Source organism: Rhinoraja longicauda, chromosome 36, assembly GCF_053455715.1.
Source record: "Rhinoraja longicauda isolate Sanriku21f chromosome 36, sRhiLon1.1, whole genome shotgun sequence".
Taxonomy (NCBI): Eukaryota; Metazoa; Chordata; class Chondrichthyes; order Rajiformes; family Arhynchobatidae; genus Rhinoraja; species Rhinoraja longicauda.
The window spans coordinates 3875505-3902854 of NC_135988.1; the positions used below are offsets into that span (position 1 = coordinate 3875505).

The 27350-nt window shown below is 46.3% G+C and overlaps 1 protein-coding gene across 1 annotated transcript in view; it reads left to right on the plus strand.

The window, feature by feature from the left end:
• nudcd3 (NudC domain containing 3) overlaps nucleotides 1–27350 on the plus strand; it is a 52756-nt gene that overhangs the window by 10711 nt on the left and 14695 nt on the right. The window contains exons 3-4 of the mRNA XM_078428794.1: nucleotides 4539–4662; nucleotides 15449–15592. Coding sequence (XP_078284920.1) covers nucleotides 4539–4662; nucleotides 15449–15592 — 268 coding nt within the window. The remainder of the gene's footprint in view (nucleotides 1–4538; nucleotides 4663–15448; nucleotides 15593–27350) is intronic.

Consider the following 27350-nt stretch of genomic DNA (forward strand, 5'->3'; position numbering starts at 1 on the left):
TTTCCATGCTGTATCACTGAATATTAATATTAATATAATTACATTATTTGCTCCAGGAAATCACTGTTCTTTTACATTTGGAAAGCTATTGTTCTCTGTCGAGTAGTTAGATGTGTTTTATCACTGGGTTGATACATGGTGCTCCTCTAGCTTTCTGTGGTGAAGACACCAGAATCTATCCATGCTACTCTTTTGAACGCAGAACAGCACAGCGCAAAAATGGGCCCTTCGGCGCACTATATCACTGCTGAACATAAGGCCGTGTTAACCTAATTTCCCCTGCCTGCATGTGATGTAGAACCTGGAAACCTTCAAGCTGCAGGTTATGCAGATTTGTAGGGTGGCTCGCTGGAGACCCTTTGTGTGTCTCTTTTGATGCAGAGCGCTGTGCTGTTGTCTGAACTGGAAATGCACAATGTACCAGCATTTCCTTTCCCTTCAAGAGAGGTGTGGTTAGACTGAAGAGCCTTATTCTCCACTCTGATTATAGGAATAGCAGTAGGAATACTTTATTGCCACATGTGACTAGGCACAGTGAGATTCTGTGCTTGAATACACAATGTATACAAAAAGCATCCACCTACGGCGCTAACAAAGTTACAAAGCACTTTGTGCCGGCTGATCGTCCCCAACTTCCTAGCCGGCTGCCCCTTTTGTCCCAACGTTCCTCCATGCCGGGTCCCCATTGTCCTTTGTTCCCCCCCCCCCCCCCATATTATGGGGCAACCTTCTTGAATTGACCCAATGCTTACACCAACAGTATGAACAGTGAATTCTCCAATTTTAGGTAATACCCCATTACTTCTTCTCTCTTTCCTGAGCCCCCCCCACCCCACACCGACCAGAGCGTACCCATTGCTTCCACTTTCTTCCCCTGCCCCGATACCCTTCCATCTAAATCTCTCCCTCCAGCTTTACATTTCACTCCTCGTTTCTCCCTATCTGAAACCCTTTTCTATTAATTTCTAGCCTTCGGCACTTACTCCAACCATTTGCCATCAAATTCCCCTTGCCTGTATCCAAGAATCACTTGTGTGGGGAGGAACTACAGATGCTGGTTTACACCAAGGAACGACACAAAATGCTGGAGTGACTGGACTGGACAAGCTAGATGCAGGAAAAATGTCCCCAATGTTGGGCGAGTCCAGAACCAGGGGCCACAGTCTTAGAATAAAGGGGAGGCCATTTTAAAACTGAGGTGAGAAAAAACTTTTTCACCCAGAGAGTTGTGAATTTGTGGGATTCTCTGCCACAGAGGGCAGTGGAGACCAATTCACTGGATGGATTTAAGAGAGTTAGATAGAGCTCTAGGGGCTAGTGGAATCAAGGGATATGGGGAGAAGGGAGGCACGGGGTATTGATTGGGGACGATCAGCCATGATCACAATGAATGGCGGTGCTGGCTCAAAGGGCTGAATGGCCTCCTCCTGCACCTATTTTCTATGTTTCTATGACTCAGCGGGTCTGGCAGCATCTCTGGAGAAAAGGAATAAGTGACATTTCGGGTCGAGGTCCTTCAGACTGAAAGTCAGGGGAAAGGGAAACTCGAGGTATAAAAAGGTACAAAGAAGAAATCTCCACACAAATATCGTCCAACTCCATGTAAAAATGTACTTGCAATGCAATTGTCTTCAAGTTGTTTTAATTTTAAGTTAACAGGTGCTTGACTGTCCAGCATTTTCCATGTGGCTGTGGTGGATTAAGGACAGAAAAACATTATTATTGTTTTCTGAAGGAAATCATTGGAGATGTTCCACTCCTACACCTTCATCCTTCCTCATTTCTCCCTCCCCCCTTCCTCCCCACCTGGGAGGGTGGTGCAGCAGTAGAGTTGCTGCCGTGTAGCGCCAGAGACCAAGGTTCGATCCTGACTAAGGGTGCTTGTCTGTATGCAGTTTGTACGTTCTCATGACCTGCGTGGGTTTTCCCCGGGATCTCAGGTTTCCTCCCACACTCCAAAGACGTACAGGTTTGTAGGTTAATTGACTTGGTATAAATGTTTAAAAAAATGTCCCTGGTGTGTGTAGGATAGTGTTAATGTGCGGGGACCACTGGTTGGTGCGGACTCGGTGGGCCGAAGGGCTTGTTTCTGCCCTGTATCTCTAAACAAAAAAAGATGTTGCCTGACCTGCTGAGTTACTCCAGCACTGTTTTTTTTTGGCTTGGTATAATTGTAAATTGTTCCTAGTGTGTGTAGTGTGCTAGTATAATGGAGACCGCTGGTTGGCAAGGACTTGGTGGGCCAAAGGGTCTGTTTCCGCACTTTATCTCTAAACTAAGCATAAAACTAAACCTGGCTCCATCCATCTATCTCTCCCCATCTGATTCCAGCTATCACCCACCAACCTGTGTTGCACCCTCCCAGGTGCTGCTACACATTGGCAATCTTTCCTGCCCTCTCCCTGGGCTGATCAAGATTAACACTCGCCTGTTGTCTGAACAGAGGCTATTTTTTCAGCGTTCTGTTTCTTGTGGCAGTGCAAACTGTTCTCGAAAACGATCAATCAGTATCTATTTTGTCCACCTTGTTCCTTCTGGGCGTTTGCAGTATCATTAAGAAGTAGGTTTCAGGGCAAGAAGCCTTCTTATTCTTGTTGAGCAGCTGGAGGGGCTGTGGGTACTATTATCTTGTCAATGGAGAATGTACAGAGGGACAATAGGCATGGAAAAAAGCAGCAGAAATTAGGAAGTTGTTCACTTGTAATACTTATGCAACGTTTTCAAAGCCTCCATTTAGCTCTAATTCAATGGAGTATTTCCGTCATGTTTAAGTTATTGGTTGCATTGATTTATAGTAGTTTGGATATCTGACTCTTGGCAGTTAAAGTTATCAAAATACATTATTGGAGCGGACAAAACACTCACATATTCTCATCATCTCTTTAAAAGTCAACAGTAATTTGTATCATTCGCGAATTGTACGGTAATATTTCTTGAGTGTCTGAAATTTCTGGTTTAAAAAAAACTTAAATTAGTGTGCCCTTTTTGTAGAGGATGGTGTAAAATGATTATAGATCCAGTCCTATGCATAACAGCACTGAATATTATATCTACCGGATAGGTTTCTCCATGTAACGGTTGAAATATCCATTGTCCTACTCTAACTCCATTCAGCACGACCATTCCAAACTGGGCATTAGGTATCTGTTATTCCTCTTTTCCATCCACTCCCTACACACTAGGACCCATCGACAGAGGCAGGTTAACCCACATACCATGCTGAATCACTTCAAGAAGACGTAAAGTCCTCATGATTGGCTAGAAGGATAGTTTATGTGCTTTTTCTTGGGTGGCTTTACTGGGGTTTTGCAGTAGATTAGTACAGGCAGCTTTTTTTCCGCGAGGAGTAGTTCTACTCAATAACCAAAAGTCTGTAGTCTCTTTTTGTTCGAGTTTATTTCACTTACATGTTTAAACTGTAACGTTGTATTCTTAATGTTTTAATGTTTTATTCTTAATCGTTTACTGTACGATCGTGTTGTTACTTGCGAGCGGAGCACCAAGGCACATTCCTTGTATGTGTACATACTTGGCCAATAAACTTATTCGTTCATTCGCTAGTTTGTAATCGCCATTGTCGTCAGTCAGACATGAACGGAAGCCGTGTGTGGGAGAGGATCACAGACGCAGCAGTGACGGGAGGGCAAGCAGGTGCGGGCTGAGCGGCTGCCAGCCGGCCTCTCTGATACAGTGAATGAGTTTGCTCAACGCCATCAACTCTGCTCGGCTCCACCCAGCCCCTGACTGTTGTGGCTGGGAAGTAAGGTACAGGGAAGAGAAGGCACATGGAAATTTAGTTTAGAAATGCAGCAAGAAAACGGGCTCTTCAGCCCATCAAGTCCACACCGACCATCGATCACCCATTCACACTAGTTCTATGTTATCCCACTTTCTCATCCATTCCCTACACAATAGTGGCTGTGATGTAAGTAAAGTAAAGGGGGAGATGTGATGTAATTAAAGTAAAGGGGGAGATGTGATGTATATGTAATATAAATGCCAGTGCCCCCTTGAGGCCAAAAGCAGAAGCTGGCCAATGGGCTTGTGCCTTGTGACTGAGGTCAGGTGACCTTCTAGAAGTTTCCTGGTGAACGATCAATAATAATATCTTCTTACAAGATGTCGGGCGTATATTCATTGTGCTAGCCACAACAGGGTCGTACGGAGGACATTACAGTGGCAATTTACAGAGGCCAATTAGCCCACAAACCTGTATGTCTTTGAGATGTGGAGGGAAACCGGAGAACATTTTCACCCAGAGAGTTGTGAATCTGTGGAATTCTCTGCCACAGAAGGCGGTGGAGGCAAATTCACCGGATGTATTCAAGAGAGAGTTGGATATAGCTCTTGGGGCTAACGGAATCAAGTGATATGGGGAGAAAGCAGGAACGGGGTACTGATTCTGGATGATCAGCCACGATCATATTGAATGGCGGAGCTGGCTTGAAGGGCCGAATGGCCTACTCCTTTACCTATTTTCTATGTTTATAATTAGGGATATGTTGCATGTGATGATTTATCTGTTGGTTTGTTTGCAGGAAATGTGAAGAGGCTTTTGACTGCTATAATGGGGCTGTGAGAGACAAGTACACTTGGTCCCAGGATTACTCAGACCTGGAAGTGAAAGTGCCCGTTTCAAAGGTGATCGTTAAAGGAAGACAGGTAATGACTAGTCACTGAGTCCGACTCTTGCAAATATCCTGCTGCAGTTTTAATTTTTGATTTGTTTACGATTCAGCATTACAGATCTCTGCGCCCCCAGGCCAAGAAATAGGAAAGGACATCCAGCGTTTCTGTTGCTTTCTGTTGGAAAGAGCACTTGTGTGCGTGGATTGATCTGTTGGACATCATGGGAATTGAGTTTGGCTGTGGTCTAAGTTGTAGAAAAGCTTGCTGGTAGTCATTGTCCATGCTGACTCGAGAATGGTTTACAAAACAAAGTGCTGGAGCAACTCAGCGGGTCAGGCAGCGTCTCTAGAGAACATGGATAGGTGTCGTTTCCGGTCTGGGCCCTTCTTCAGACTGATTGTAGTACGGGGGGGGTGGAAAGGTGGTGGGGGGAGAAACAAAGCCTTTGAGCGAAAGGAAAAAAAACCCGGCAGATGCTGGTTTATATCGAAGGTAGACACAAAATGCTGGAGTAACTCAGCGGGTCAGGCAGCATCTCTGGAGAGAAGGAATGTGTGACGTTTTGGGTCGAGACCCTTCTTCAGACTTGAGTGAAAGATGGATGTAAGTGAAGGTGGTGGGGGGGAGGTGGTTGTTGACAGATGGGTAGATAGAGATGAAAGGGAGATAAAAGGGTGTCATGTAAGGAGAGGAGGAATGAAACATGAAGCCCAGAGGAATGTGAATGTCCCTTCAGTGGGGAGCTGCTAATTTGCCAGTGTCTGTGAAACTACACCCAGTAGGTCAATGCTTTCAGAAAAATGGAAGCAATAAGACTGATGAAAATTGGTATTAAAATCTGATTAGATTTGAGCAGCCTGATGTAAGATGGAGAAGGGGGGGTTAAAGGGAGTGTATGGCATGTTGTTTTACACAGAAGGTGGTAGGTGCCCGGAGCATACTACCAGGCGAGCAGGCAGAAGCAGGTACAATAGTGGCATTTAGACGGTACATGAACAGGCAGGGAATGGGGGGAAACAGTCTAAATGCAGGCAGATGGCATTAGTTAGATTGGCTTCGTGGTCGACACAGACCTGGGCTGAAAGGCTGTTGCTGTGCTGACTGTTCGATGCACTTTTGCGGGGAATTGATTGATTTTAGATTTAGAGATACAGCGCGGAAACAGGCCCTTTGGCCCACCGAGTCCGCGCCGCCCGGCGATCCCCGTGCACTAACACTATACTACACACACTAGGGACAATTTTTACATATTACCCAGTCAATTAACCCACAAACCTGCACGTCTTTGGAGTGTGGGAGGAAACCGAAGATCTCGGAGAAAACCCAACCAGGTCACGGGGAGAACGTGCAAACTCCGTACAGACGGCGCCCGTAGTTGGGATGGAACCCGGGTCTCTGGCGCTGCATTCGCTGTAAGGCAGCAACTCTACCGCTGCGCCACCGTGTTGCGTTGAGATAAAGCAGGTCAGAGGATGCAATGTGTGGCAGGTCGCAGACTCTGACCTGCAGAGTGCATCAGTGTGTAAAGCTGCTCCTCCACCTTGGTAAATATTTTATAAAGCGGTGTCTCGCAGTCAGCTGCAGTATGTTCACATTTATTGCCTCACTGAAACCTGGCTTCCGCCTGTATCTGTTGAATGTAATACAGTTCTTGGCAAAACCATTTATCACCTTTGAAGGTTTCTTGTAAGTGGACATCTGTGGTTTCATAGTGCAGCACAGGGTTATGTGTCAGTGTGGAATTAGACCGAGCAAACAGCCCACAAATTGTCGCAGTCCAGGAAGCTGAATATTCATTGATGTGCAGCTTTCCCCATGCTAATCCTGCCACAAAGGACCTTATGCGTTTTAAATGAATGCTGGTTTTATGTGGGTTGGAGGAGACAGTTTGTACATTTAACAGAAAATGTGTAATCCTCAAATCCATTGTGGAATGTTATTGCCTGCATGGCCCACAGAAGTGAGAAGTGTTTAGTAGGACTCGTTTGTTCAGTTTTAGTGTTTGGGAGGGGCCGGTGTGTCAAGCTCTAGTGAAATACTGGGTGTGATTTTTTTCCAGCTGCTGGCACACTGGCATCTAAATGATAATTCTGAGTGTCGTAAACCTTCGCGTAGCAACGGGAACTGTAGATACTGGTCTTCACAAAAGGACGCAGAGTGTTGGAGTAACTCAGCGGGCCAGGCAGCATCTTCGGCGAACATGGATAGGTGGCCCAAAACGTCACCTGTCCACATGCTCCACAGATACTGCCTGACCCGCAGAGTTATTCAAGCACTCTGTTCGTACGTTCAGAAGACATAGGAGCAGAGGCCATTCGTCCTATCCAGTCTGCTCCGCCATTCAATCATGACTGATCTATCTTTCCCTCTCAACCCCATTCTCTTGCCTTCTCTCCTTAACTTTTGACATCCTTACTACTCAAGAACACATCAATGTCACTTGGACCACCTCCGACATCTCCCTACCGTTTCTAGATCTCACCGTCTCCATCACAGGAAACAGACAATTGACCGACATCTACTACAAACCTACTGACTCCCACATCTATCTTGACTACACTTCTTCCCACCCTGATTCCTGTAAAGACTCTATCCCCTACTCCCAATTCCTCCGTCTGCGCCCAGGATGAGGTGTTCCATTCCAGGGCATCGGAGTTGTCCTCATTCTTTAAGGAAACGGGGGTTCCCCTCTTCCATTATAGATGAGGCTCTCACTAGTGTCTCCTCGATATCCCGTAGCTCTGCTCTTGCTTCCCCTCCCCCATTCGTAAAAAGGACAGAGTCCCCCTTGTCCTCACCTTCCACCCCATCAGCCGTATAATCATATCATATCATCATATATATACAGCCGGAAACAGGCCTTTTCGGCCCACCAAGTCCGCGCCGCCCAGTGATCCCCGCACATTAACACTATCCTACACCCACTAGGGACAATTTTTACATTTTACCCAGCCAATTAACCTGCAAACCTGTACGTCTTTGGTGCAGGATTCCCAAAAAGTTTTTATGCAGTTTGCATTGGTTGTAAGGAAGGCAAATGCAATGTTAGCATTCATTTTGAGAGAACGAGAGGGATGGAATGCTGAGGCTTAATATGGCTTTATCAGGTCACATTGGAGAATTGTGAGCAGTTTTGGGCCCCAAATCTGAAGTGGGATGTGCTGGTGTTTGAAAGGGTCCAGAAGTTTACGAAATCTTCCAACATTTTCGCCACCTCCAACGGGATCCCACTACTGGCCACATCTTCCCATCTCCTCCCCTTTCTGCTTTCCGCAGAGGCCGTTCCCTCCGAAACTCCCTGGTCAATTCGTCCCTTCCCACCCAACCCAGGTACTTTCCCCTGCAACCGCAGGAGATGCAACACCTGCCCCTATACCTCCCCCCTCGACTCCATCCAAGGACCCAAACAGTCTTTCCAGGTGAGGCAGAGGTTCACCTGCACCTCCTCCAACCTCATCTACTGTATCCGCTGTTCCAGGTGTCAACTTCTCTACATCGGTGAGACCAAGCGCAGGCTCGGCGATCATTTTACTGAACACCTCCACTCAGTCCGCCTTAACCCAGTGGCTCAGCACTTCAACTCCCCCTCCCACTCCCAGTCTGACCTTTCCTCCATTGTCAGCGCAAATTGGAGGAACCATGTCATATTTCGCTTGGGTACTTTACACCCCAGCGGTATGAACATTGACTTCTCTAACTTCAGACAGCCCTTGCTTTCCCTCTCCATTCCCTCCCCCATCTCAGTTCTCCCACTAGTCTTACTGTCTCCGGCTACATTCTATCTTTGTCCTGCCCCCTCCCCTGACATCGGTCTGAAGAAGGGTCTCGACCTGAAACGTCACCCATTCCTTCTCTCCAAAGATGCTGCCTGACCTGCTGAGTTACTCCAGCATTTTGTGCCTACCTTCGATTTAAACCAGCATCTGCAGTTCTTTCCTACACAAGAACATATCACTCTTGGCTTTAAAAATACTCGGGTGGTCTTCAAAGCAATGAATTCCACAGATTTTGCACCCTCTGGCTAAAGAAATCCCTCCTCATCTCCTTTCTAAAGTTACGTCCTTTTATTCTGAGGCTGTGCCCTCTGGTCCTAGACTCTCCCACTAGTGGTAACATCCTCTCCACATCCCTGCTATCCAGACCTTTCACTATTCGGTAAGTTTCAATGAGGTCCCTACTCATCATTCTAAACTCCAGCGAGTACAAGCCCAGAGCTGTGAAACGCTCATCCTGTTAAGCCAATCATCCCCGGGATTATTCTCGTAAACCTCTGGACCCTTTCAAACGCCAGCACGTCCCTCTTCAGATTTGGGGCCCAAAACTGCTCACAATTCTCCAATGTGACCTGATAAAGCCGTATAAAGGCTCAGCATTCCATCCCTGCTTTTATATTCTCGTTCTCTCAAAATGAATGTCTTCCTTACAACCAATGCAAACTGCAAAAAAACCTTTTGGGAATCCTGCACCAGCAGGATCCATTGCTCCCAAGTTCCATTGCACCACTGAATTCTGAATCCTTTCCTCATTTAGAAAATAGTCTATGCCTTTATACCTACTACAAAAGTACTTGATCGCACATTTTGCTATGCTGTATTCCACCTGCCAGAGTCTTGCCCGTTCTCCTAATCTGTCCAAGTCCTTCTGCAGAGTCCCTGCTTTCTCTACACCACCAGCCCCCTCCACCTATCTTCATATCATCGGCAAACTTGGCCACAAAGCTATCAATTCCATCATTAACATAAAACATGAAAAGAAGCATACCCGACTATTCAAAATTTGCCTTCGGCCATTCAGCCAATCTTCAATCCATGCTAGTATCTTCCCTCTTTTACTATGGGCTACCATCTTGTTTAGCAACCTCACATGCAGCACCTTATCAAAGGCTTTGTGAAAATCAAAGTAAACAACATCCACTGACTTTCCTTTGTCTATCCAGCTATTTACTCGCTCAAAGAATTCCAACAGATTTGTCAGGCAAGTTCTCTGCTTTACAAAACCATGCTGACTTTGGCCTATTTTATGTTGATCATCTAAGTACTCGTAATCCTCATCCTGAATAATGTTAGTAACCACCCAGGCTAACCAGCCTATAGTTTCCCCTCTTTTGTCTCGCGCCTTTCTTGAACAGTGGAGTAACATTTGCAATTTTCCAGTCCTCTGGAACCACTCCTGACTTTAGTGACTCTTGAAAGATCACAACTAATGCCTCCACAATCGCCAAAGCGACCTCTTTCAGAACCCTTGGTTGGCATCCACCTTCAGACCTTTCAGCTTCCCAATCACCTTCTCCTTAGTAACAGCAACTCCACCAACTTCTGCCCCCTGACTCTCTTGAATTTCTAGCATGTTGCTGGTGACTTCCACTGTGAAGATAGATGCAAAAAACGGATTCAGTTAATCTGCCATATCTTCGTTCCCCATTACAACTTTTCCAGTGTCATTTTCCAGTAGTCTAATGTCCACTCTTGTCTCTTTTTTGCTCCTTGAATATTTGTAAAAATATTTGCTATCCTCTTTTATATTATTGGTTAGCCTACCTTCGAATTTCATATTTTCTCCCCTTATTGCCTTCTGTTGGTTTTTAAAAGCCTCCCAATCCTCTAGCCGCCTGCTAATCTTCGCAATATTATACGCCTTCTCTTTTACTTTTATGCTGTCTTTGGCTTTCTTTGTCAGCCGCGGTCGCCTCATTCTCCCCTTAGAATCTTTCTTCCTCTTTGCGATGAAAAGATCCTACGTCTTCCGAATTGGTCCCATTGCTGTTCCACCATCATTCCTGCTAGGGTCCTTTCCAATCAACTTTAGCCAACTTTGGTCTGTCTACCTGTAGACAGACACTACAGGTAACTGTCTCTGTAGTTACCTTTACTTAGCAATAATATTGACACATCTGATTTCATCTTCTCCCTCTCAAACAGCAGGTTGAATTTTATCATATCATGGAGTTCCTTCACCTGAAGCTCCCTAATCAAATCTGGTTCATTACACAACTGCAAATCTAGAATTGCCTTTTCCCTAGTAGGCTCGACCACAAGCTACTGTAAGAAACCATCTTGAGGCTCTCTATAAATTCCTTCTCTTGGGATCTAGTACCAAGCTGATAATCCCCAGTTTTAACCTGCATACTGAAATCCACTATGGCCACTGTAACATTGTCCTTCGTATCTCCTGATTGTATCTCCTGATGTAATTTGTACTCTACATTCTGGCTACTGTTCGGCTGGCTGTGTGTAACTCCCATCGGGGTCTTTTTATCCTTGCAGTTTCTTAACTTTACCCACAAGGATTCGACATCTTCTGATCCAATGTCGTGTCTTGGCAAAGATTGAACTTCATTCCATAGCACCAGAGCCACCACTTTCTCTCTGCCCACCTCCCTGTCATTTCAATAGGATGTGTATCCTTGGTTGTTCAGCTCCAATTAGGGTTGCCAACTTTTTAACTCCCAAATAAGGGACAAACGGTGATGTGACCTCACTCAGCCAGCTCCCGCTCCACCAATGGCGGCCACACGGGCCAGGAGGCAGGTTGCTATGCAACCTCCATTCGGCGAAAACACTCGGCCGCTCCCCGAACACACTCCATTAGCCTACACTATTCGGGCCTACAGCGGCCCTTGGGCCTACAGTGTCCGGGCTTACAGGCCCCCCCCCGGGCCTAATGCGGGACAAGGGCGGTCCCGTACGGGGCAAACAAATTTAGCCCAACATATGGGATGTCCCGGCTAAAACGGGATACTTCGTAACCCTAGCTCTGATCCACTTTCAGCCGCGTCTCTGTGATGCCCACCAAGAAAATGTCGTACCTACAATTTCTAACTGTGGTACAAGCTCATCCACATTGTTCTGTATACTACATGCGTTCAAATATTACACCTTTAGTTCAGTATTCACTCTTCTCAAATTGGTCCCCATTTTGCGTGACAGACTCTTATCCCTTTTTAAACAGTCTGTCCTATTATTTATTCTGGAGACTTCAGTAACCTCTCCTGCGCTCTCTTTCCCTTCAACTTCATCCATACATTTCCAATTTGTTGATCCCGCCCCCACACTATTTAGTTAAAGCCCTATCTATGGCCCTAGTTACGCGATTCACCAGGACCTTGGCCCCAGCAAGGTTCCTGAGGAGTCCATCCATTGGAACAGCTCCCTCACTCCCCAATACTGATGCCAATGTCCCATGAATTCAAATCCACTTCTTCCACACCAATCTTTGAGCCAGACGTTTAACTCTTTCATCTTCTCAACCTTGTGCCAATGTACTTGTGGCTCAGGCAGCAATCCAGAGATTATTACCTTTTTGGCTCTGCTTTCTAATTTAGCCCCTAGCTGTACAAATTCCCATAGCAGAACCTTTTTCCTTGTTCTACCTACGTCATTGGTACCCACTTGGACCATCTCATCTTTCCCTTCCCACTCCAAGTCCCTCAGAAGGTCAGACGAGATGTCGTGAACCCGGCACTAGGCAGGCAACGGAGCCTTGGGGACTCTCGATCCTTGCGACAAAGAATTGTGTCTATTCCCCTGACACTACTAACCCCAAAGACAACTACATGTCTCTTCTCTCCCCTGTTGAATGACCCACGATGCTGTGGTTCGGTTCCTTGGTGTTCTTGTGTCATAAACCTTTGATGGTAATCTGGGCCAATGCTGCATTTCATCCCTCGGGGCACAATGCACTATTGGAGACTCGACCGTTTGGTCGAGAGAATGATCAGCCATGATCACATTGAATGGCGGTGCTGGCTCGAAGGGCCAAATGGCCTCCTCCTGCACCTATTGTCTATTGAGATCTCTAAACTGATCGTTCAAACTCGGCATTCAAGTTCCCTTTGGCTTTGAAACCAAATACGGCTTTTTCTGATCAAGTGCCAGCTCTGAACGATGATCGCAAAGCGATGTTGTTCCAGCTCTTTCAAATGCACTGATGCTCATCTGTCCTCAAATAATTTGGGAGAAAGGCTGGACCTCAGATCTCCTGCGGCAGAATAACAGTAAAGAACATCGGGAGTTTGTTTAGGAAAAAACTGCAGATGCTGGTCTAAATCGCAGGTAGACACAAAATTCCGGATTAACTCACGGGTCAGGCAGCATCTCGGAAGAGAAGGAATGGGTGATGTCCCCTCCCCTGACATCAGTCTGAAGAAGGGCCTCGACCCGAAACGTCGCCCATTCCTTCGCTCCCGAGATGCTGCCTGACCCGCTGAGTTACTCCAGCGTTTTGTGTCTACCTTCGGGAGTTTGTTTGGGCTCTTCTGAAGAGGAGTCCAGAAGGTTGCAATTCTTGCCTCTTTCCCCACATTCATGTACCATTTTCTTGTTTCATAGGAAAATAACTGCAGATGCTGGTACAAATCGAAGGTATCACAAAAAGCTGGAGTAACTCAGCGGGTCAGGCAGCATCTCAGGAGAGAAGGAATGGGTGACGTTTCGGGTTGAGCCCTTCAGACTCGTGTTTCGGGTGGAGATCCTTCTTCAGACTGAGGAAGGGTCTCAAGCCGAAACGTCACCCATTCCTTCTCTCCTGAGATGCTGCCTGACCCGCTGAGTTACTCCAGCATTTTGTGATACCTTTTCTTGTTTTATGGTTGATGCAATTCACTTTAAAGGCTCCTTTGAACCTACCACCTCCCAGTCAAGCAGGACAATTTACTCATTGAATGATGTTCATCGGATTCCAACTCCTCCATGTCACTTGAAGGAAGAAATGCTTCACATTACTACCCCAAAGATCCTGTACTGGATGCTAATAATCGATTAAAAGCTATTAACTTAACAAGCTATAAAACGTTAAGAAGTTGTGAGTTATCTTGCTCAGAAAACGGAAGATTAACACTAAATTGCTGCACTAGCAACTATTGCTATGCAAGGAATGGAGGGATATGGATTATGCGAAGGTAGATAGGTGGCACAGCGGTAGATTTGCTGCTTCACAGCTCTAGAGACCCGGGTTTGATTCTGACTATGGGTCCTGTTTGTACGGAGTTTGTACGTTCTCCCCGTGACCTGCGTGGGTATTCTCTGAGATCTTCGGTTTCCTCCCACACTCCAAAGAAGTACAGGCTTGGTTGACTTGGTATAAAGTACAGGCTTAATTGACTTGGTATAAATGTTTAAAAAAATGTCCCTGGTGTGTGTAGGATAGTGTTAATGTGCGGGGACCACTGGTTGGTGCGGACTCGGTGGGCCGAAGGGCTTGTTTCCGCCCTGTATCTCTAAACAAAAAAAGATGCTGCCTGACCTGCTGAGTTACTCCAGCACTGTTTTTTTTAGCTTGATATAATTGTAAATTGTTCCTCGTGTGTGTAGTGTATGCTAGTATAATGGAGATCGCTGGTTGGCAAGGACTTGGTGGGCCAAAGGGTCTGTTTCCGCGCTGTATCTCTAAACTAAGCATAAAACTAAACCTGGCTCCATCCATCTATCTCTCCCCATCTGATTCCAGCTATCACCCACCAACCAGTGTTGCACCCTCCCAGGTGCTGCTACACATTGGCAATCTTTCCTGCCCTCTCCCAGGGCTGATCAAGATTAACACTCGCCTTTTGTCTGAACAGAGGCTATTTTTTCAGTGTTCTGTTTCTTGTGGCAGTGCAAACTGTTCTCGAAAACGATCAATCAGTATCTATTTTGTCCACCTTGTTCCTTCTGGGCGTTTCCAGTATCATTAAGAAGTAGGTTTCAGGGCAAGAAGCCTTCTTATTCTTGTTGTGTAGGATAGTGTTAATGTGCGGAATTGGTGTGGACTTGGTAAGCCGAAGGGGCCTGTTTCTGCGTTGTTTCTCTAAACTAAAATAAGATAAGCGGTGGTCTTGGCATTATGTTCGTGCGGCACGCACCTTGTGGGCCGGGGGGCTTGTTATGACAATAGACAATAGGTGCAGGCGGAGGCCATTCGGCCCTTCGAGCCAGCACCGCCATTCAATGTGATCATGGCTGATCATTCTCAATCAGTAACCCGTTCCTGCCTTCTCCCATATCCCCTGACTCCACTATCCTTAAGAGCTCTATCTAGCTCTCTCTTGAATGCATTCAGAGAATTGGCCTCCACTGCCTTCTGAGGCAGAGAATTCCACAGATTTACAACTCTCTGACTGAAAAAGTTTTTCCTCATCTCAGTTCTAAATGGCCGACCCCTTATTCTTAAACTGTGTCCCCTTGTTCTGGACTCCCCCAACATTGGGAACATGTTTCCTGCCTCTAACGTGTCCAACCCCTTAATAATCTTATACGTTTCGATAAGATCTCTCATCCTTCTAAATTCCAGTGTATACAAGCCTAGTCGCTCCAGTCTTTGAACATATGATAGTCCCGCCATTCCGGGAATTAACCTAGTAAACCTACGCTGCACGCCCTCAATAGCAAGAATATCCTTCCTCAAATTTGGAGACCAAAACTGCACACAGTACTCCAGGTGCGGTCTCACTAGGGCCCTGTGCCACTGCAGAAGGACCTCTTTGCTCCTATACTCAACTCCTCTTGTTATGAAGGCCAACATTCCATTGGCTTTCTTCACTGCCTGCTGTACCTGCATGCTTCCTTTCAGTGACTGATGCACTAGGACACCCAGATATCGTTGTACGTCCCCTGTTCCTAACTTGACACCATTCAGATAATAATCTGCCTTCCTATTCTTACCACCAAAGTGGATAACCTCACACTTATCCACATTAAACTGCATCTGCCATGCATCCGCCCACACACAACCTGTCCAAGTCACCTTGCAACCTCATAGCATCTTCCTCACAGTTCACACTGTTCTTGTGCTGTACTGCTGGAAAGACATCGGTATCGTTTAATTTTGCTGTTTTCCTATCCAGGTGTCTGTCGACATACAAAGCAACCGGTTACGAGTGGCTGTGTTTGAAGGAGGGAGTGAGAGAGTCATTGTGGACGGAAAACTGATGCACAGAGTCAACACTGAAAACTCCATGTGGAGCTTGGAGCCCGGGCTCTGCATTCTGGTAAGACCGTTAGCACATGATGTGGACGTACCCCTGGAAGCACTTGGCCAACAGATCCAGGATACTAAAGATGCTGGAGTAACTCAGCGGGTCAGGCAGCATCTCTGGAACACATGGATAGGTGACGTTTTGGGTCGGGACCCTTCTTCAGAGTGATTAGCTGAGTTACTCCAGCACCTTGGTCCTTTGGTGTAAAGCAGCATTTTCAGGTGCTTTTTCCTACAGGTCCAAGATGGAAGCTGCCCCCCAAGCAGTATCATCTTTCTGTGTCAAATCACAAAATGCTGGAGTAACTTAGTGGGTCAGGCAGCATCTGCGGAAGGAAAGGACATGCGATGTTTCAGGTTAGGACCCTTCTTCAGACTAATTTTAGTGGGGGGGGGGGGCGATCCCAAGGAAGGGTCTCGACCCGAAGCGTCCCCTGTTCCTTTTCCCCCAGAGATGCTGCCTGACTCGTTCAGTTACTCCAGCTTTGTGTGCCTCTCTTCGGTGTAAAACGGTATCTGCAGTTCCTTCCTACACAAGTGATAGGTGGATACAGGTGAGGGGGGATTTGATTGCAGATGGATGGAGTAAGTGACGAAGGCTAGAAATTAATAGGAGACAAAAAGGTTTTGGATAAGGAGAGAAGTGTGAAATGTAAAACTAGAGGAGAGATTTAGATGGAAGGGTAAGGGGGCAGGGGGAGAGGAGCAAGATAGTAGAAGAAAGGGGTACGCTCTGGGTTGCTGGGTGGGGGGCTCAGAAGAGAAGGAGTGGCGGGGTTTTACCTCGATCACATTCACGGCCAAGCTAAAACACAGAATCTGAAAAGATAACGCCGAAAGAAGGGTCTCGACCCAAAACGTCACGTGTCCATGCTCTGCAGAGAACATGTAGGCAGCACGGTGGCGCAGCGGTAGAGTTGCTGCCTTACAGCACCAGAGACTAGGGTTCGATCCTGACTACGGCTGCTTGGCTGTACGGAGTTTGCACGTTCTCCCCGTGACCTGCGTGGGTTTTCTCCAAAATCTCTGGTTTCCTCCTGCACTCCAAAAACTTACAGGTTTGTAGGTTAATTGGCTTGGTATAATTGTAAATTGACCCTTGCGTGTGTAGGATAGTGTAAGCGTGTGGGGATCGCTGGCCAGTGCTTAATCGGTGGGTGGAAGGGCCTGTGTCCGCTCTGTATCTCTAAACTAAACTAAACTAAAGACGCTGCCTGACCCACTAAGTTACTCCAGCACTTTGTGTTCTTTTGTGTAAACCGTCATCTGCAGTTTCTTGTTTCTGAATCGTAACAGAGCCTGAAGGCGAGGGGGCAGCACATGTGTTGACTAGTTCTTTGTCTGATGTGGACAAAGGCATAATTCACCCCAGCCACTGGCTAGTGATTGAGGTGGCAAAGTGGGCTGGCATCGGTTCTGTTCCTGACTCTGGCAGTCAGAATGCAGTTGCAGCATTCGTATTGCAGCTAAGTTAGCACAAGCCAGGAATCTAGCTAGTAACTTTCTATTTGTATGGCTCATTGAAAGTAGAGCATTTACCCACTAGAACAGAATGGCAAATTTCATATTCCTATGGCACTTAAATAATAGCAATTGAAATATTTTAAAATGCAGGTCTAGTTTCAATGAATATGTTGAAAGGTAGAGGAATTGAGAGTTATGAGGATCAGAGAATGCACATTATGAGGATGCACAGAAGCATCGATCAGCCGTGATCCTACAGTATCAGTTGACAGGGCATACTTGAGGGGCCACCTGGCCTACGCTGCTCCTATTTCTTGTGTTTAGTTTAGTTTGGATTAGAGACACAGCATGGAAATAGGCCCTTCAGCCCACTGAAGGTAGACACAAAGTGCTGGTGACATTTCAGGTCGGAACCCTTCTTCATGCCCACTGAGATCACCGAGCACACCGGCCATCCATCACCCGTTCACACTAGTTCCATGTTATCCCACTTTCTCATCTATTCCCAACACACGAGGGCCTAATTTACACAAGGCCATTGAACCTACAAACCCACGCGTCTTTTAGATGTGGGAGGAAACCAGAGCACCCGGAGGAAATCCGCGCAGTCATATGAAAACCAGACAGACAGCACCCAAGATCAGCATCGAACCCATTGAACTCTGGTGCTGTGAGGCAGCAGCTCTACCAGCTGCTCCACTGTGCTGCCCTTCCAAGTTTTCTTTACTCACAAGAAGATGTTGGAAGTCTGAAATCATGATGCTTTGCTGCGGGTTCTGTATTCAGCAAGTAATATTTGGCCCTGGATTAATTAAAGTGGTGATTGCACGTTAGTTTGGGAGAGTCTGGGGTACGCTGCAGATTGTGGACCAGAGATTCAACCTTGCTGTGTGCATGAAAAGCCCAAGGCAGTAACAGGTGCATCTAGAACTCTGTTTTTGAAATTCTATTCTATTGAAGTTCACTGAAGTGGAATTCAACGTGAAACAGAGGATGAGATTCTATCCATGTAACTCTGAAAGTAATTATTGGTTTCCAGGTTATAGCTTTACTTAATGAGTATGCTTGACTTGCATGCTTTCTGTTATTAGACTGTTCCAGAGTTCGACTTCTAGTCTCTGTTAAATTACCTAAACTTGGGTGTATAATGAGCCTCCATCTGTACCAGGGTACTGACTGGCCCCTTCTTGTGAATAGGATGTAGGAGGAAACTAGAGCACCCGGAGGTAACGCACGCAATCACAGAGAGGAAGTATCCGATGACGGGTGTTAATATCCACTTTGTACATTCTACCCATTAACACTAGTTCTATATTATCCTTTTGCATCCAGTCCCTATACATTACCGGCATTTTTAAATAGAAGAGATTAATTAGCCTACAAACCTGCACGCCCTTTGGGATGCGGGAGGAAACTGCAGCACCAAGGAGAAACCCACACGGTCACAGGGAGAACTTGCAGACTCCACACACGGGTAGCACTGGGTGGTCAGAATCAAACCCGGGTCTCTGGCGCTGTGGAGCAGCAGCTCTACCAGCTGTGCCACTGTCCCGGGTCTCTGGCGCTGTGAAGCAGCAGCTCTACCAGCTGTGCCACTGTCCCGTCCTGAAAGCCCACGTCACAAAGTATTTGGTTCTTCCGTAATTTAGTTGCAAGTTGAATGTTACCAAAGTGTCTGCAAAAATAATTCACAGCATGTTGTGAATTGATTATTTGATTTAGAGATAAAGCGCAGAAACAGACCTTTCGGCCCACCGGGTCCGCGCCGCCCAGCGATCCCCGCACACTAACACTATCCTACACCCACTAGGGACAATTTTTACTTTTTGCCCAGCCAATTAACATACAAACCGGTACGTCTTTGGAGTGTGGGAGGAAACCGAAGATCTCGGAGAAAACCCACGCAGGTCACGGGGAGAACGTACAAACTCCGTACAGACGGCGCCCGTAGTCAGGATCGAACCTGAGTCTCCGGCGCCGCATTCGCTGTAAGGCAGCAACTCTACCGCTGCGCCACCGTGCCGCCCTGTCTTTGGTCTTTGAATTTCTGTTGTGTCGGGTTTTTTTCCCCTCTGTTTTCTAACATTTTCTGGAATTTGATCTTCATGGATACTTTTTAATGCTTCGACCCTTCTAAGTACTGAGGAACTTGCAAATTCAAAAATAATGTATACTATGGCAGTGTGTTATTGATCATTTGATAGCTTGGGGGCCTAAAACATTTACTCCTTAGATTATGTTTTAATACCGGACATGCACGCATCTTCTTGGCAGCTCCCACTCTATTTGGTTCGTTTGAATCTGTTGACTCATCAGGTTCTGCTACTGTTGCTGAAATACAATGAAACGAGTGGAACGTGAAAGTGAACCCACTTTGCTGCTTCTGTTATTTAAAATAGGAACCGAGATTATGTTCAGATATGAGCGAACCATGGAGCAAAATGTGCTGGAATAACTCAGCGGGTTAGGCAGCATCGCTGGAGGACATGGATAGCCCATGTTTTAGGTCGGGACCCTTCTTCAGACTGAACCGATTTACAAAACTCCGGGACTTTAAGCTTTGTTTTACTTATTGCCCTATATTGGGTTTTTTATTCCGTTTAGAGATACAGCGCAGAAACAGGCCCTTTGGGCCACCAAGTCCATGCCGACCAGCGATTCCTGTACACTAACACTACACACACTAGGGACAATTTACAATTGTACCAAAGCCAATTAACCTACAAACCTGTACGTCTTTGGAGTGTGGGAGGAAACCGGAGATTCAGGGGAAAACCCACGAAGCTCTCTGTACAGTCACCACCCGTAGTCAGGATGGAACCCGGGTCACTGGCGCTGTAAGATAGCAACTCTATCGCTGCGCCACTGTGCTGACTTTATTTCATCATTCCGCTTCGGTACATACGACAATAATGTACCAGTACATCTTGATTAACCAAGTTTACCAGTGACGTGAAAATAGGTGGAAGGGCAGACTGTGGTGAGAATATTGTGATTCTGCACAGGATATGGATAGATGGAGTGAGTGGGTGAACACTTAGTAAATGGAGTTCAATGTGGGAAAGTGCAAAGTGGTGCACTTCAGTCCAGGTCATTCCTGGGTTAGGAACACTCGACTTACAGACACCACTACTTGCAAACAATCTTCCATGATGTCAAATTCAAAACTCCGATACACGGACGTACATTTGTTGCTTTGAACGGCAGAACTAGTTTTCTCTCTCTGTTTAGTAATTGTTCTTATCATTAAGCTGGAAAGAGAGAAGATTGGCGAGGATGCTGCCAAGACTAAAGGGATTGAGTTACAGGGCGAGGTTGGTCAGGCTGGGACTTTATACCTTGGAGTGTAGGAGGCTGAGGGGTGATCTTTTAGAAGTGTATACAATCATGAGGTTGAATGCAGTCTTTTACCCAGGATAGGGGAATCAAGAACGAGAGGACATAGGTTTAAGATGAAAGTTACAAGATTTAATAGGAATCTGAGGGGCAACTTTTTAACTCAGATGGTGGTGGATATATTGAACGTGCAGCCAGAGTAGGTAGTTGAGGCAGCAATTAAAAGACACTTGGACAAGTACATTTGTTAGGAAAAATTTGAAGGGCTATGGGCCAAACGCAGGGAATGAGACTAGCTTAGATGGGCCACTCGGTCGGATGTACGAATTGGGCTGATGGACCTATTTCCATGCTGTATGACATTATGGCTCTCTCTAAGACCCTCTCTTCTGTCCGTGCTTTTGATGCTATTCACTACATTACTGCGGAGGCATGGATACCATAGCGACTGCTTTTTGTGTGTTTTCCGACTTATGGAAATAGCCGACTTAAGGACACCTGTGAAAGCAGAACGTGCCGGGTTCTGGGTACAATCTGTAAGAGGAACTGAAAGGCAGATTATTATCGACACTTGCAATACAGCGTGCCAGAGAAGCTTCCTGGCAGAGGAAGAGTGCTCTGAGACACCTGTTCACACGTCCAGGAGGGGCTCGGCTGTGACTGCCAACCCAACAGACAGCACGATGCCATGTCCAGATCATGCTGCCCAGCACTATTGACCAGCCAGGGACAGCCAGCACGGCTTTGTGCGTGACAGGTCGTGTCTCACTAACTTGACTGAGTTTTTTGAGGAGATGACAAAGGAGATTGATGAAGTGGATGGTAGACACAAAATGCTGGAGTAACTCAGCGGGTCAGGCAGCATCTCGAGAGAGAGAGAGAAGGAATGGGTGACGTTTCGGGTCGAGACCCTTCTTCAGACTGGTGAAGAATCAGTCTGAAGAAGGATCTCAACCCGAAACGTCACCCATTCCTTCTCTCCTGAGATGCTGCCTGACCCGCTGAGTTACTCCAGCATTTTGTGTCTACCTTCGATTTTAACCAACATCTGCAGTTTTTGTCCTACACATTGATGAAGTGGATGTTGTATACTGTGGATTTTAATAAGGCTTTTGGAAAGGTCCCTCATGGTAGGCTGATCCAGAAGATTAAGAAGTACGGGATTCACAATGACTCGTATGGATTCAGAACTGGCTTAGTCATAGAAGACAGAGGGTTGTGGTGGAACAGTAAACACTCTCGTTGGAGGTCTGTGACCAGTGGAGTTCCGCAGGGATCTGTGCTGGGACCTCTGCTGTTTGTGATATATACAAATTACCTAGACGGAAATGTAAATGGGTTGATGAGTAAGTTTGCTGATGATACCAAAACTGTGGAGTTGCAGACAGTGAGGGATGCTGTCAGGAGAAACTGGGATCTCGATCAGTTGCAAAAATGGGCAGAGAAATGGCAATGGAGTTTAAGCCAAGCAAGTGTGGGGTGTTGCACTTTGAGAAGTTGAATGTAAAGAGAGAGTATATAGTTAATGGCATTGATGTGCAGAAGGATCTTGGAGTCCAGGTTCATAGCTCACTGAAGCTGGCAGCACAAGTAAATAAGGTGGTAAAGAGGGCGTAAGGTATGCTTGCCTTCATTACTAGGGGCATTGAATATAATGGTCAGGAAGTCATGAAGCAGCTCTATAGGACTTTGGTTAGGCCACGTTTGGAGAATTGCATGCAGTTCTGGTCGTCCCATTACAGGAACGATGTGGAGACTTTGGAGAGGGTTCAAAGGAGGTTTACCAGACTGCTGCCTGGATTAGAGGGTTTCAGCTACAGGGAGAGGTTGGATAGACTTGGATTCGAACATCGGAGGTTGAGAGGAGCCTTGATAAAGGTATATACAGTTTTGAGCGGCACAGATAGGGTCGACAGTCAGAACCTTTTCTCCAGGGTGGTAATATCCAAAACTAGAAGGCATGGCTGTAAGGTGAGAGGGGGAACGTTTGATGGAGATGCACGGAGCAAAGTGTTTACACAGAGTGGTGGGGGCTTGGACCACATTGCCAGGAGTGGTGGTGAAGGCAGATATGTTAATGGCAATTGAGAAGCTTGTAGTGAGTCCAGACGAGTGGTTTTATTGGAATCCTTTATTAGTATCAAAACCCGTAACAAACGCGACTGACTTCTTCCTGGACAAACACTACTTTACTTAATAATCTAATCTCTCATCTGGTTTGGCGCCAAGCATTTAAATACCCCGCGCTTCCTTAACCCATGACCGTAATCCAATCCGAGGGTTCTATTACCTGGCCAATCCCTATGTCCCTACAAGCTTGTAGAAAGACACATAGATGTACAGGGGGTGGAGGGATATGGATCATGTACAGGCAAATGAGATCAGTTTAGTCAGGCATCATGTTCAGCACAAACATTGTGGGCCAAAGGTTACGTTCAAATAATAATATATTCCTTTATTCGTCCCACACCGAGGAAATTTACAGTGTTACAGCATCAAAGTGGATAGCAAGAGAGCATTCATTATAAATAAAAGTAAAGCCTCGGATAAATTGTCATCAGTTTACTGTGTATTCCTTAACTGTTACTGTTGACTTATCTGCTGGGAGCAGTGCTGGTTGTGCAGTCTCACAGCAGCGGGAAGGAAGGACCTCCTATATCTCTCCTTCACGCACTTGGGGTGAAGGAGTCTTTATCACTGAAGGAGCTACTCAGTGCAGTGACAGTGTCCTGCATGGGGTGGGAGTCGTTGTCCAACAGCGATGTTAGTTGTGCCATCATCCTCCTCTCTCCCACCGCCTGGGTAGGCCATTTAGAACGGAGATGAGGAAGAACTTTTTCAGTCAGATGGTGGTGAAGGTGTGGAATTCTCTGCCTCAGAAGGCAGTGGAGGCCAGTTCGTTGGATGCTTTCAAGAGAGAGCTGGATAGAGCTCTTAAGGATAGCGGAGTGAGGGGGTATGGGGAGAAGGCAGGAACGGGGTACTGATTGAGAGTGATCAGCCATGATCGCATTGAATGGCGGTGCTGGCTCGAAGGGCTGAATGGCCTACTCCTGCACCTATTGTCTATTGTCTATTGTCTATTGCCTGCACTGAGTCGAGGGGGCAACCCAGGACAGAGCTGGCCTTCCTGACCAGCTTGTCGAGTTTCTTCCCTTCCGCCGCTGAGATGCTGCTGCTCCAGCAGACCACTCCATACAAAATGGCCGATGCAACCACCGTGTTGTAGAAGGCCCTTAGGAGTGCCCCCTGCACTCCAAAGGACCTGAGTTTCCTCAGCAGATAAAGTCTGCTCTGGCCCTTTTTGTATAGCGCATTGGTGTTTTCGGTCCAGTCCAATTTATTATTGAGGTAAACACCCAGGTGCTTATAAGAGTCCACCCTCCCGATGTCCATTCCCTGGATGTTCACTGGTGTCGGGGGGACCTGGCTGCACCTGCGGAAATCCACGGCCATCTCCCTGGTTTTCCCCGCGTTGATCCGGAGGCAGTTCTGCTGGCACCGCCTCCCATTCTATGTTCTATTCTACGTTCTTGATTAAAAATAGAAATGAGCAAAAATTCTTGTTTCATTTGCACTTTGTGTTTATTTATTTACCTGCCATAGAAGAGCATATTTTGTTCCACGTCTCAATTTTTTGAGTAACGGTTTGTGAATTCTGGAAGGGGAAAGTGACTAAAGACCCGAAATGTCACCTATCAATGCGGGGATCAGCTGTAAGGAAAACGACACTTCTTAGTTTGTATGTTATGCCTCACCTGGCAGAATGCTAATGACTTGTAGTTAAGCCTCTTTCAAATGGTTGTTTATGATATTTGCTCAGTTTATCTTGCAATGCAAGAAAATGTATTTAAACAGAAAATATTGTAAATGCAGGAAGTGTTTAAAGTTACTGAATTGGGATAGAGCCAGCCTTGCTGTTGGCACAGAGGCAGCATGAGGTTTGATCCTATTTCTGTTCTTAGTCTCAGCATTAACACACTCCTGTATGCTGGAATGATGTTACTGGCCCAAGGAAGGGTCCTGACCCGAAACTTCGCCTATCCATGATCTCCAGAGATGATACCTGACCCATGGAGTTACTCGAGCAGAAGATAGACACAAAAACTCAGCAGGTCAGACAGCATCTCCTTAGAAAAGGAATAGATGATGTTCTGGGTCAAGACCCAGACGAGAGTCAGGGGAAAGAAAGGTCTCCACCCGAAACATCACCAAATTCCTTTTCTCCAGAGATGCTGTCTGACCTGCTGAGTTGCTCCAGCTTTTTGTGTATATCTTCGGTTTAAACCGGCATCTGCAGTTCCTTCCTACACGAGTTACTCCAGCACTTTGTTTCATTTTTTGCAAACTGGCATCTGCAGTTGCTTGTTTCTCTAAAGGCACCTGAATGTGGACATGGCAACATCACGGGGTGTTTCGTGTCTCTCCACCTTCACTGTCTCATACCAGCCTTGATTTTTTAAAATCATTTAACAATCCTTATTGTCACATGTGCCTAGGTCCAGTGAAATTCTTTGTTTTTGCCTACAATCCAGTAAAATCATATAGCAGACTTCACCTAGGCAGTACACAAAGTGTCACTACGTTTCTGGCACCGACAAAGTTTCAAACGTTCTTAGTACGGTGACCAGTTTTCCAACACATTCTGTGCAAAATGAAGAAATAAGATTTCCGTGAGATACCATTACTACAGACAGCAGCAGTCTGTGCCTTAAGCCACCTGCACGGAAAATATATTCATCTCTTCACAAAAGCCACAAAACCTCAAGCATAACAGATTCCCCACTCACTGAGATCCATCAATATCTAGACATATCTAGCTGCCACATTGTCAGTTTCATCAGTTTGCTGAAAGTGGTATCAGTTCAATTAATCTTAGTGAGAATTATCGCAAATGATGTCTTTTTCCTCTCCTGCCTCGTTATCTGTTGATGACACCCTGTGTTTTGAGCCCAGCCTCATTGACTGACGGCATGGGAATGAATGGCTGAAGCAACATCAGTGGTAAATTAATTCACAGGTAGACACAAAATGCTGGAGTGACTCAGCGGGACAGGCTGCATCTCTGGAGAGAAGGAATGGGAGACGTTTCGGGTCGAGACCGTTCTTCAGACTAACCCGCTGAGTTACTCCAGCATTTTGTGCTCCAGAGAGCTATGCTGCCTGTCCCGCCCGCTGAGTTACTCCAACATTTTGTGTCTATCTTCGATTTAAACCAGCATCTGCAGTTCCTTCCTGCACATTAAATTAATTCAATCCTTTTTGGACTCCACATTCAAGAGTCAAGTCAAGAGTGTTTAGTTGTCATAACCGACAACGGAACGATAAAATTCTTAGCAGCATAACAGTCCTGTAAACACAATATCCCTAGAAAACACATAATCTCAAACAAACAAAATTAATAAACTAACAATTCTAAAAAGCCCAAAGTCCTTAGTGAACCAAAAACAGTCCATTGTTTATAGTTTAATTGGTGTCCCTCCCCCCCCCGCCAGGCATTTACGTCAAAGTGCACACTAGAAGATATATTGTATTTAATCATTATTGTATGTGTTAACTTTTTAAATGTTACCCAGAGACTGTTAAAGTAAATGAAAACCTCTCCGAACTGTTGCTCTTTAAAAATTTCTATAAGCATTAGCCATCCCAAAATATGTGTGTCTTCATCTTGAGAGGCAACCTTAGCCACAATCCCGTCGTTCTTAGCCAGACACAGATTACAGTAGTTTGATTCACAAGTCCTATGAATATCCCCACAGATCATAGCTTTGGTCAGCAGCTAGGATGCGAAGAAAATGCTCGTAATATAAACCACCATCGCAGAGAGATTTCAAGTGCCAAGTATTTAGGGAGGGCACAGTGGCACAGTGGTAGAGCTGCTGCCTTACAGTGCTTGCAGCGCCAGAGACCTGGGTTCCATCCCGACTACAGGTACCATCCGTACGGCGTATGTATGTTCTTCCTGTGACCTGCGTAGGTTTTCTCCGAGATCTTCGGTTTCCTCCCACACTCCAAATACGTGCAGGTTTGTAGGTTAATTGGCTTGGTGTATGTGTAAATTGTCCTTCGTGTGTGTAGGACAGTGTTGATGTGCGGGGATCGCTGGTCGGTGCGGGCTCGGTGAGCCGACGGGCCTGTTTCCGCGCTGTATCTCTAAAATAAAGTATCAAATCAGTCTGAAGAAGGGTCTCGACCCGAAACGTCACCCATTCCTTCTCTCCTGAGATGCTGCCTGACCGACTGAGTTACTCCAGCATTTTGTGAATAATCGCCCGGTGCGGCTCGGCCGCGGGGCCTTCCATCTCTTTGGAGGGGCTGTGCGGGTCGGTCGCCTCGGTAGGGGTCGAGCTGTCTGTCTGTGGGAGGGGCATGGGGGAAGAGAGAGGAAGTTTTTTTGCCTCCATCACAGTGAGGGGGTGCTTGGAGTCACTGTGATGGATGTTTGTGTTGGGGTTGTGTGTCTTGTGTTTTTTGTTTTTTTTGTACTGTTGGCAAATTAATTTTGTTCGGTAAAACGAATGACAATAAAAGCTATTCTGTATTCTGTAGTATCAAATCCATGCGTTCCATTTTAACAATTGGAAGTGATATTTTTGGAATTATTTGCCAGGTCATCTTGGGTTTCACAAAATGCTGGAGTAACTCAGCAGGTCAGGCAGCATCTCTGGAGAGAAGGAATGGGTGACGTTTCGGGTCCAGACCCTTCTTCAGCTCAACTTGATTGAAAGATACAGCATGGTAACAGGCCCTTCAACCCATCGAGTCCACGCCAACTATTGATCACCCATTCACACTAGTTATCCCACTTTCTCATCTGTTCTCTATACACCAGGGGCAGTTTACAGAGGGCCAATCTTTGGAATGTGGGGTGGGGGAAACCGGAGCACCCGGAGGAAACCCACGCAGTCACAGGGAGAACATGCAAGCTGCACACAGACAGCAGCTGAGGTCAGGATCGAACCTGGCTCTCT